The sequence below is a fragment of the Malurus melanocephalus genome, unplaced genomic scaffold, assembly GCF_030028575.1.
Source record: "Malurus melanocephalus ecotype Western Australia unplaced genomic scaffold, MMel_1.1 scaffold_159, whole genome shotgun sequence".
NCBI lineage: Eukaryota > Metazoa > Chordata > Aves > Passeriformes > Maluridae > Malurus > Malurus melanocephalus.
This window is the reverse complement of record NW_026623391.1, coordinates 182-12,930: the sequence shown is the minus strand read 5'-3', so window position 1 is coordinate 12,930 and position 12,749 is coordinate 182. Positions and strand designations below refer to the sequence as shown.

Genomic DNA, 12,749 nt, shown 5'->3' with positions numbered 1-12,749 from the left:
AAAAAGAATCAGAAGAGTATTATTGCTTGTGCTTTTAAAACACATTTGACCTTTGTCCGAAGTCCAACATAAAACAGGATTTTGTGCAATTTTTTTATACATTTTGTCAAGTATTTGGTATGCTGGGATCACAGCATATGCAGCAAATAATCAAAAAGGTAAGTACATCRAAAGTGAAGATGCTTCCATATTACCTCTAACCAAGCCAGCATGGAGCACATCAAAAAGTCCCACTCRTCATCAGCCAAAGGAGCTGTGGAATATTTCAGCAACAAGGGAAGGTAACGCATCATCTCAATGTTGAAACCAAGCAACTGAGCACTTGTTTCTTTCAGATTGCTGTAACAAAATTACCAGAAAGCTTATATAGTTTCATGTTGTAGACATGACTGTTAGTATTCTTGCCTTTATTCCTCCTCAGAGGACAAATTTGTCAGGCACTACCACACTCTGTGCAATGTGCTTTTGATACTCTATCTTTCAAAGGTAAGAGTGCTACATTAGCTGCCAAAGCTAAATGAGATTCCTAAATTAGATTCATAAATTTGTACAATTTACATATTTATTCAAGTAAAATACTTACATAAACTATAAAATTTAGCAATTTTAATTCAATCAATGCAAGATTTTAAAGTACGAACTCATTTTAAAGTACAAACTCAAGAAAAAATATTAGCCCTCGAGTGTCCAAATATTGGTTATAGATTTAGACTATTATAGGTTTAGACTATTAGGAAGAAATTCTTCCCTGTGAGGGAGGTGAGGCCCTGGCACAGGTTATCCAGAGAAATTGTGGCTGCTCCATTCCTAGAAGTGTTCAAGGCCAGGTTGGATGAGGCTTGGAGCAACTTGTTCTAGTGGAAGGTGTCCCTGCCCATGCAGGAGGTGGAATTGAATGAGTTTTAAGGTACCTTCCAACCCAGACCATTCCACAGTTTTATGATCATTTTGACACTTTGTTGTATGGATTTTTCTCACTATAGCAAAGACAAATAAATCTCAGTGTACTCCTTGTTGTAAGCTTTCCAATTTTTTGGGACCAGAATTTTAAAAGACAGATGCCTAAGTCTGGTATGCAAGTTTCCTCCTGCTGTCAAAATAAGCAACAGAACTTGGAACTGAATTCCAGCAATACCTATAAAAGTTGGTCAGTTCTGAATTCATTTCAAAACATCTGACATCTTTCAAAAGCATTCTAAAAGCTCATTAGTTTCCCAGTCTTCAATCATCCAGGTAATTTTCCGCAGTATGAGTTATTAAAGATATATTAGACCAAGTGTTCTACAAAAGCTTAAATACGTAATATTAGAACAGTAGATAGCAGCTGTACAGATTGATTTTATTTGAACTAATAACTAGTCTGTTTTTTTAAACTCTTGTTTTAGAAATTAAAAAAAAAAGTCAAAACATCTCAAAGTTGCACCCACCAGCTAAAGAGAAAGCTGTCCTCATTATCGTTTTTCCAAGATATTATGATTTTCAGTATTGCAGGTAATAGATGATCACAATCAATACTCCTGTCCTTCAGGCAGGAGTTCAAAATGGAAAGACACCCAAATGCTCCTATAACACAATGAAAAATATACTCAATAGCCTTAACTATCAAGACAAAGCAAATACTAGAATGTGCGTCAATAGAATTTAACTTCAATCTCATAAGACTGTTTGGCTAACACCTAAGCTTTCTTCTTTTAACACTTAATCCACAGATGTCATTGTTCAATAAAAATATTATATCCAACACAAACATCTTTTAAAAAATGCACCTCCTCTAAGATTGATAATTGATAAAATTAGCAAAAAGGAAAAATACCAGCTAAGATTGAAATCTTTGTGCTACTAAAAATATAGTATGCTAAGTAGTAATTTGGACAGGTAACTAAGGCATTGCAATTGGAAAGTTGTGAATTCTAATATTTTTGGAATGTTAATTGGAGTTCTAGTTGGAATGTTATTTTTTATTTCCATAGTGAAGTATTATTGTTGCATTAATACTGTTTTCCATTTTTAAGAACTACATTCATCTAGCTTTCTTGGAGAAAGGGAACATTTCCTACAAGCACCAGGACAAAGAAATAACGTAAAGTATTACACAGCATAGCAAACCAACCAAACCAACTCCTGCTTCACTTAAGACAACTTTAGCACCATTTTCTCAATCGGAAAAGAAAGAGACCATTGGAGTGATAAGCCTATAACCTGTGTCCCACTTAATGTGAATTTGAATATATATGTTCTGCTCAGGAATTCCTAGAAAACTGATAATTAGTAGAAAGGAAATGCTGATTACAAATAAAAACCCTCCACAGCGGGGGAGGAGTGAGGATACTTCCATTGTCTTCTGTTTAAAGTCTCACAGACACATTTGTTTGCCTCACTGGTTCTCTGAGAAAGCCAGGAAGGCTCAACTAAATTGAAAGAGTAGGAAACTACCACAGTAGAAAGATTCTTAAGATTCCTCTCAATTGCTGTATGACACTAACACTGACAATTTCCACACCTGAAGAACATCCACTTGAAGAGCTCATCTGAAATCCTGAAAACACTGCCAAGGGACCGATGTCCACAGTTAAAGTGACCAAAGATAAGGTTTTTTTCAATTTAAGTCAGCACAGTTTTGTTAAAAAATACAAAACCTACATTTCAATTTTTATATAGACTGATCAGTGAGTGTGTGCAAGAACGCACAAATGCAGTAAGGGACAAAACCAGAAAGGACTTTTCCTCTTAAATGAAATCTAAGTAATACAGGTAGAAGGACTAAGAGTGAGCATTTTCAAACAATTTTCTTGAAAAGCATCAAGCTTGTGAAAATAGAGACCCAAATTAAGAAGTTATATTCAAAGCAATATTATAACACATCTTAATCACCTCTTAAGTAATCTTCCACAGCTGCAGACAGTTAACATCGTGGAGTTTTGAGTTGGCATTGGAGGAGCTACTCAAAAATTATATACAAATTGTGAAAGAGTTCTTGGCAAAGCATCTAAAGACAATTATCGCCAGCTAACAACAGTAATATTTTTGTGTACTCTATAAAGCCTAAATGGTGCACTGAAAACTTTTATATTTATGGATGTGCTTATATAAGACAGATCCAACTAGAAGTGCAGCAACATCAAAATTTTTTTTAATAATATCAGCCTAAATCTTTTAGTTCTAATTTTGTACCTCGCAGTAGAGTTTGTACTTTCTGAAAGAGGCAGAAAACTACTATGCCAAACAGTCTAGAAGAAACAGGCAAACTAAGAAAACATTTCTTTCTAGGAAAAGCAATATTACAGTGAATATGTTTTATCTGAAAGCAAACATTATTACAAAATAATGTTCTTACATTCTAATGAACTAGACTGAGGTAAGAACATACTCACCATCAGTGCTGGAAAGCTCGGTCTGTGTGCATGTCATAAGTTTGGCCACACAATGGAAGACAAGTTCTCTCTTTTCTTCCTCAATTAAGACAGGTGATAAACACTGGAGTGTATGCAATCTGCCCTCTGTTAATGGAAGGAACCTATTCATAGAAGCAAAACATCAAGAATGAAATGAACACAAAAACTCAACTTGTAAACAAAATATCAGTTGGTTCATAACGATGTCATATCCTCTGACACAACTAATCCCTCATGCTAAACCAAGTTCAACTTTTACATGCCATACACGAGTATCACTTCATTTTCAGCTTTCAGTTGYCATTKGKCAGAATGAAGATCATTTCACACTRTCAACATTCACAACAAACTGCAAGTTTATAGGCAGCAATATTAAGATACCCTTCTGTTGTCTTGAAAAGCTCTTTCCTTTCCCAGGATACAGCACTCTCAGCACGGATCACTTTGGCCATGGTTAAGGACCAGAGTCTTCCATGTTCCTCTGATCTTCAAAGAAGAAGAGAGACCCTGGTTAATATATACAGGTGCTCAGGGCTCACTACAAAAGCACTTTGGATGCATTTTGAATCAATACACAGATGAAAATAGTGGTACTTTATACAATACAAACTGTGAAGACAGAGCTAAGAGCTGTTTCACTTGTTCACACATACCTGTCAAATAAAGTTTGCTGCAGGCTAGCTGTACTACTCAGAGTACTGAACTTCTCATATGTGATGTGCATCTCTTCCAACATATGAAGATATTCCAGAAGCAGAYAAGGAGGATTSTCMARTTCTTCAATCCATTGTAATGAGTAYAACAGTTCTGCAACTAATGAACCAAAAGCTGTTATTTAAAAGTGTCTGCTGAAAATATCCAATGCAAAAGCAAGAAATTTCAGGTCAAGCTATGTTAGGGTTTTTTTGTATGTTTTTAATACATTAAAGGTATTATTTTTACACACAGTCTCAGGTGCTTCCGACCATGAACTGGGAATTTGACATTGTATGATAACATACAAGAAAAAAACCACTACAGTAATCTATTCTAGATAGCCAATTTTAAAGCAAATWAAGCATGACATGACTCCTCTCTSTTCTCCCCCTTTTTTTTGCAGATAAGGCAATCAATATTTAAGTCCAGAAGAAAACCAAGCAAATTTGGTGACAAGAGCTAGCATGTCCTTCCTTCATTAGCTTACAAAGATGCAACTAAACAATTACACTTCTCATCATGGTGAAACTTTTGGAGATAGATTTTGGTAATTTGGAAATGCTGCATTTAATTTGAGCATTCTAAAAAAAAAAAAAAAAAAAAAAACCAGATTCTACCTCGTCAAATTAAGAAAAATGGTTGTCTCAAACTATCTTTACACTATGGCTGAACATTCAAGGCAGGGATACAGTTCTTATTGCCCACTCATGCCAATGCACTGTGTGTTTTGGCAATAAATAAATTTGAAGTTCACTGAAAAATCACACTTTTCCCAATTCAAAGTTCTGTTGAGATAGGACATATATAAGCAAAAGAGGAAATTTATATTCCCAGGAATACAAACATTACACTTGTGCACACTTTTAAAGGAGACCTGAACAAAAAGAAAAAACAGCAACAAAAGATTCAAGGATAATTTCTCCTACCTGTATGCCAAATTTTAACTATGCATTTCTAACGCTCAGTGCAGGTTACAACCACTATAAAATGAAATTCTATTAAATTTTACCATTGTAACTTACTTATATTATCAATTTTCTTTCTTTCAACATCATCATTTCCATGGACTACACTATTTTCCAGTTCAAGTAGTATCATTTTACTTAATGCAGCTGAAGTACACAGATGGCCTGGAAGTTTAGTTGTGCCACACAGCTTGACACTTGATCCCAGAGGTTCACAATTCATACTAAGCCTTCCTTCCAAAAGGGGCTTGTGCATCCACTGTAATACACACATAAAAAGAGTATGAGCAAATAATGAGCATTTCAATGATGCATAGAAGAGTTATGATGTTTAACCCTGAAAACTCAGAATTATTAAGAACAAAAATCACACACTGACATCAAAAGCACAATGGTGAGGATAACCCACTCCAGTACATGAAAAAACTAATTGCACAGCATAATTTGGAACTGTATTGCTGGAAACAAATATATTTCTTTAGAACCCCATGTATTTTACAAGAAATTCTGGGGTTTCTGAAGATTAGTGGCTGGAAAGGAAATTAATTTATGTTCTTTGCCACTCTCTATTCTGTGTACACCAGCATTTTGTTGATAGTCAGCACATCATGTTCCTCTGCAGATATTGGTGTCTTTCACAACATTAATCTTTTTGAAGAATTCACTTAGACATAAGAACATCTTCACAATATATACTGTCAGGTAAAATTCCTGAAGTGCAAAGCTAGTTGCTGTGTTCCATGAAGAAAATGGTAATTTCAGGGATTTTGATTTTTTCCACTAGTACTGGATGGGTCCATAAACATAGAGGTTTCATCCTCTTCATGGACAGAGGCTGAAAAAACCTCTTCACAAACATATGGTATTCATAAGTGCAGTGCCATGTCAAAAGAATGTTTACCACCCTAGGGGACAGAGGCTTGAGGAAAGATTGACCACCCTGTGCAATCCATTATCATTTCCATACCTCAGAGCACAGAGACTCGTGCAATTTCCCCCACTCAGTTTTGTTTGGTGTGACATGCTCCACATAAGTTCTCACAAGATACCCAGACTGTCCTTCAGCTTCCATGAGTGTCAACAACAAATCACTGACTGCAGAGATCAAAACCTGAAGACTGAGAAAAGGCAAAAACACTGCAAACAAGTTTGGCACTGTCCATTAAGAGCCACCTGCATATTTTCCATTGATACAATGCTCCATGCACGCTGTACCAGAGGTGGTTTAAGTTCTACTTTACCCACAGCCTCCAACAGGCCGAAAAGTCAGTAATACAGATGTCAATTAAATAAAGACTAGTACAGCACTGATCCTGGTTTCTTTTGGAAAGCAACCTATTATGGAACAGACACATCATATCCCAATTACCTTTTAACATCCAAAGAGGAAGACTGAACTTGGTTCTTCACCCACAGTGCAGCTTTAAGCAAAAAGGTGCTCTGCTTCTGAGTGCTCTGAAGCTGATGTACAAGCGAATTTACACCAGACACCCAAGTGTGTTTTAATTTGCATATGAGTAAATCTATTATAGGGAAAAGAAAAAAGAAAACAAAAGAACAACAGATGGACAAAGCAAAACCATCATAAACAGGTAAACTCTAATTACAACCTACAGCATACAGCAACTATCACATGTCTAAAAGTCCTAGAGTAGGAAAGCAAATCTCTTTTCTATGTGGTTACATGCAAAAACTATCAAGAACACATACTCTCATTGCAGAGCAATTTAAAATTAACTCTGACACACAGAGTAAGATTTAACGGAGAATGAGTGATGTTCCTGTTTTCTGCAACCATATGTCCACACAGTCTTCAAAACCACAGACCTTTCTACCAAAATACTGAATATCGCAACATCAATGGTCATTTGTAAAGCAGCAGTGGTTTCCAAGCTAGTCCTGTCCTACTTCACCTCTATGACAACACTGAAGCATGGTATTTATTTCTATTGATGTCAGTAAACACATGTTCCAATTTATCACTCTCAAATTATGCATTCAAAGAATATAAATCAGAATCTCAGTCTGAACATGAGACACTGGTAGAGACAGGTATGGATACACAATTTGTCTAGACAACATAGCCAGTATAACTGGTTTCAGAATAAATACATGTATCTGTAATGAAGTGATTGCACATACTTCTTCGTAGACTTCCCAGATTGCAAAATGAAAAAAAAAATGTTCATTTGATATATTCCATAGACTTTAAATAACTTTGGTAACACTCCAAAAACTGTGTAATACCACAGCCTCAAAGTTAKCTGATACTAACATCAAAAAAGCTTCAAAATCCTTGTAAAGATGTATAGGACTTGATGCTTAGTAGTAACTACAGGCACTGTAAATTAAAGCACAAATTTTCATATCAGCTACAGCTGCAAGTGTTCAATGTATGTGARCTSTATCACACACYTGAATCTGTTTCAYGGAAAGGAAGTTTTCASATATAATCATCACGTATGAAAAAGCTTGGTTGAAGTTCTTTTTCCAGATTACCTGTCAGGTGTGTTGCATCCTGCCTCTGAGCACACAGCTGGAAGATGGTAAGGAGCAGGTCTTCTGAGGATGGCATCAGTAAACACCCTTTCACTGAGCTGAAAAAGCTCGAGGCCACATCACAGATGAAAGATACTGATGGTTCAGTATTTCCAGCTTCAGAAAGATCCTTTGCTTTAGACAGGGCTGCCTGAAGTTTATCAATAATCCTTTCAACAAAAGTTTCACCAATCAAGGATTCTGTTGGGCAGAGGAAAAAGACAGTATGCTTTGATTACTTGACAAACATGATCATGCAAAGACATCATATTAATATTGACCAATTTGTTCAATATTTACTAATTTTGAATGCAAAATGACATGCAAAACAGTTTCAGTCTAATGGATACCTAAACTTTCTTATTTCACAGACACCAGCTGAAGTTTCACACTGCCAAGTACCCTTCCTCTAAACCAGCTGAAGCAGCTTTGAGAAATGTATATAAATAAGTGCAGATGCAGACCTTTCATGCCTTCCTAACTTCTGGCAACCCAAAACTGCAAGCCCAAATTTACACCAGACCATTGCATGTAATTAACCCAAGCAGATCAATCTTCCATGAACATGCTTAGTTCCTTTTTTACAGGATTCAAGCAGGTCAATTTCATTTAGCCTCAAACTCCATAGTATCCTGTGACAATGAGTTTTCTTATTTAATTATAATCTGCATGAAAAAGTGTACTTTTCTCTCAAGACTGCTATCTAAACATCTGTTAGCAACTCAGGTTCTTCCGTTGAAAGAAGCAATGAAAAATTTCTTCCTATTTGCTTTTCCTATACAAATTATAATTTTATGGCTCTTTGGCACAAACCCACCCCTAACTGGCTTTGGATTCTTTGCTATCTTTTGTATCAGTTAAGCATTCAGCATTCGCAACACACTCCTATGAGTCTGTGAAGTTTCAGTTCTGATTACTATGAATGAATAATTTATCAGAAACCATTATCTTTTTTTCAGTATTTTTATTTTTTCTTCTTTAATTCCTATCATCATAGGCTACCGATTCATGAAAGGTTCTTCCATTTCCTCCATGACAATTTACCCTGAGAAACATAGGGTCTCATTAAAAAAATCTTTTTGAAAGTTCACATAATCTATTTTGGCCTAAATCACTAAATCAAGAACCACCATAGCTCCTGAAAATCTCTTAGGCTTCATCCAAAATGGATTAAAAACAGCTCACCCCGCACCCAGCAGAAAATGAGTGCAGAGTGCCTTCAGCTCTAGAGCCAAAAAGCAAAGTCACTGAACAATCAGCCCTAGATCACGAGCACATTTGCTGAACTTTCTGTGGAGAGAGGAAACAGGTTTTCCTAATGCTTTACATCAAAAGTGCCAATAACAGAAAAAACATTCTTAGGAAACATTCAGGGTGCCCCATTTAAGAACATCCACTACAGTGAGCTGCCTGTGTGCATCTCTGAAACTTGAAAGCACCACAAAGGTGCACAGCATCCAATGACACTGAAATATGTCACCTCAGGGATCAAAGCAAATGCTGAGTTTACATGGAAAACATGAAGAAAGTTGAACTGCCCTGGAAGCCAATATTAGATAATAAAAATTCAAGAAATAAATTAAATAGGATGCTGTTAATAAAAAAAACAAACAAAAAAAAAACCCAGATTACATATACAGCTTAAGAGCATACATGCAGTTTTTTAAAGACATGAAACTAAACGGAAATGGCTCAAAACAGTTTAGAGGTCCTGTAACGAGGCATTACTAAAACATACATGGGTTCATAACCACTGAGTTGGTATTCTAGTTTTTAAGGTAAATTTCAGAAGGTGTGGTTTAAAAATTTGAATTATTTTACAGAACATCAGCTAATACATCAAGCTCACTTAAATTTTCCTCAAATTTTCCAAACTTGTAAATCTGAATCTTCTCTTTAAACACTGCCTTTATTTATCAATGTGGACCAAAAAAATGGCAGTTGCTGGTGCAACTTTGTGTTTACAAAATCAAACTCGATGTAGTAAATTGGCTCAAATATAAAAAAAAAGACCAAAACAAAGAAACAAAAGCTCCAACAAAAAACAACTATCAACAAAAATCTATGAGAAGAAAGCCTAAATGCTCTGCATGAAGTGTTCTGGAAGATGCCAAATTCCTTTCAACCTTACGCAAAGCGTAAGTGTAGCATGCGCACTTCACGAACTCCAAGGAGCACTGGAATGGTGAGGAATGCTCACCATTTTTAACATGCTGCGACAACACCAAGCTCAGGAGGGTCCACCTTTCTGAAGAGGCTGATTCTGATGAGGCTGCTCTAGGCTTCAAACCCAGGTGACACAGATCATCTGCCAGCATCACCAGTCTTTCTCCAAGCGTGTCTCCCTTCAGCCAGTCAGAGATTAAGGAAAGTTTTGCTGTGCTTGAGCATGCCTGGATCACGACAAAAATATTACAAGAATCTTTTCAGGGTATATTATCATAGAATGATTAACATTGGAAGATACTATTAAGGTCATCTTCCAAGTTCCAATTTAAGTACCAACTACCCTGCCATGGGCAGGGACACCTTCCACTAGACCACGTTTCTCCAAGCCCCATCCAACCTAGCCTTGAACACTTCYAGGGATGGGGCAGCCACAGCTTCTCTGGACAGCCTGATATTAATTTTAACTTTTACTACTAAGCAAAAGATTAATGTCAAACTTGCACACACGGACCGAGAATTATATCACCTGCCACAAATAATCTTTAGTTGTTTACGTCTGAAACAACACACCCAACTTTCTTTTTGTCAGAGACAGCAGCTTATGGCTGGGTCAGTTCTCCACTGTAGAGTGAAACACGTCACCTCCTGAAAATGCTTCCTTTACCTTTCTCTTCCAAATATAGAGCCCAGGGAATTCCTACACTGGAATCAGAAAAATAACTTTTGGATGACCAAGTTGGCTGAAATAAAATCTGTTTATAGCACCTAAATTTCTTCAAGAAGAAATGGAGGGTCACAAATAAAAACATTGTTTTGGTGATAAAAGTTACAAATTCATAAAAACTGAGTATTCCTAAAATACACAGCATACGTGAGGCAAGATCCTGTGATCTATGCACTGGATTGTAAGTCAAGTGCTATGAGGTCTTGTCAAAAAATTTGTCATACACTTCCTATTTCATCCCACGCAATCACTTAAATGTCCGTTTCTCAAAATTCAGTGTGAAAAAATGGAATACTACCCTTTCTTTCAAGGTAAGCACCTTGAAAGGATGATGATATAAATAATCATTTAAATTACTGGTCTAATCCCCAGCTCCATCCTCTCTAGCTCCAAAGGGATGATCAACAAATCAGGAATCCCACTGGCTCAAAATGCAAACTGACCAAAAATAGAAGGAACAAGGATTATTTTGTTTTGGCATCATCATTTCAGTTTTAAAATTGTCTCTGAATTTAAATGTATTTAAAACAAACACTACTCTGAAACTATTATTCTAAGATTTTCAAACTATGGAAATTATATGTGAGTCTCAAAGTTAATATCAGCACAGTATTTAAAAGTATGCATAACAAGAACAAAAAAAAAATCTTAATAGATACCTTTTGAATTATCTGGAGAAAAATAATCCATTTCAGATCCATCTGAAAACAAAAAAAAAAAATTCCCTAATATTTAACAAAATATTTGCTGACTAGAAAGCAATAACACGATTTTATCTGTTATGCAGGGGATATGTAGAAGATGATAAAATTCACTATCAAAGTTATTGATTTTATCATTTTTGTCTTCCAAATCTTTCTCTAGCACACAAATCAATAAAGACTATATTTATAAGAAAGGCTACCAATGACTACTATAAAAGTAGACTGTATAAAGAAGCAAGAGCAGAGAAATTCTGATGTTATTTTTTTTAAAATGAATTATACTATATATAAAGGGACAGAACTTTTCACCCCAACACTATCATGTCAAGCTTTCCTAAAACTACCTTCCTTATGCTGATCTTACCCAAACTAATGCAGAGTATCTTGTTCTTGACAGTACCAAAGTAAGATTATTAATGACACAGCCCATAGAAACAGTAATGACTGATAAAAATTAACAACATAATGGACAACTCATACCTTTGCTAAATCATCAAGAATTACTTTTCTTTCATCATTACTGTTGCAACAATGAAGTACACTGTATAAAATATCAACCAAGAAATGGGTGTCTTTCCTCCAGTCTTCTTTCAGCCAAGTTATTAAATTCATATACAGAAACTGTACAGATGGACTTTGGTTATGAGCTTTCATTTCATTTTGGGATTCAGCTTGAGCAGAACTTTCATCATTTCCCTGCTCCAAAAGTACTTGGAAAACTCTGTTTGAGGAAAATGAGTTGAGCAGGGCAGAGAGGAATTTCAAATGCTGTTCTGACTTCTGTTCATTGACATAGACAATGCTCAGCTCAGCAAGGTTGCAGACCAAGTTCTCTAGAGGTTCTTTCCTTAGATGTGAAGTTTGCTGCAAGTGAGCCTGAATTTCAGAGTCACCAGTTCTCACTTCCATGAGCTTTTGATTCTCTGTGTTCCTTTCAGATTCATCCTCATCTGCAAATCTGATTTTTAGAGATTTTCTGTTGTTTGGTTTTGTAGCTGTCTTTGGATTCTGAAGAATTTCTAGCATACCAGATATGGCAAACAGTGATTTCTCATCAGCATCCAACCTATCAACATGAAGTATACACATTTTTAAAAGATGGTCCCAAAATTCTGACAAGAGTTTCTGGAAAACTTCATCTGTGCCGTCATGACTGGAGCACTCTGCTTTAGCTTCCCAAGAATTCAGCATTTCTGCTATTTGATAAAATAATGGTCCACTTTGTAACTTAGGCTCCTTAAGCACAGTATTGATAAAAGGAATTAGCTATAAAGACAAAAAAAGAAACATTAAAGAACAACCGTCCAATTAAAAAAACTTTAGTCTTTATAAAGCCAAAAAATTATATCATTCTGAAAAACATTCCAGAAACAAATCTGCAAGAAAATTACTCATGTTTGAACACTTAATAAAAATATACAGGATGGGAGTCACTTTTTTCCCCCTTAAATATAATTTAAATTGCACAGTAAAAAGGATGACTTCATAGGAAGAAATAAAAATGCTAAATTCAGTACCACTACTTTAGTTACATATTGCTCTGCACAACTGCCTGAATGGA

The 12,749-nt window shown here is 35.8% G+C and overlaps 1 protein-coding gene across 1 annotated transcript in view; it reads right to left on the bottom strand.

Annotated features, from left to right (window-relative positions):
• Positions 1 to 12,478, bottom strand: part of LOC130576860 (E3 ubiquitin-protein ligase listerin-like) — a 22,686-nt gene extending 10,208 nt beyond the window's left edge. Inside the window, 12 exon segments of the mRNA XM_057371817.1 lie at positions 195 to 339; positions 1,428 to 1,563; positions 3,372 to 3,514; positions 3,774 to 3,878; positions 4,046 to 4,205; positions 5,111 to 5,312; positions 6,021 to 6,171; positions 6,423 to 6,576; positions 7,553 to 7,792; positions 9,792 to 9,984; positions 11,144 to 11,185; positions 11,669 to 12,478. Coding sequence (XP_057227800.1) covers positions 195 to 339; positions 1,428 to 1,563; positions 3,372 to 3,514; positions 3,774 to 3,878; positions 4,046 to 4,205; positions 5,111 to 5,312; positions 6,021 to 6,171; positions 6,423 to 6,576; positions 7,553 to 7,792; positions 9,792 to 9,984; positions 11,144 to 11,185; positions 11,669 to 12,478 — 2,481 coding nt within the window.
• Between the last annotated feature and the right edge of the window lie 271 nt (positions 12,479 to 12,749).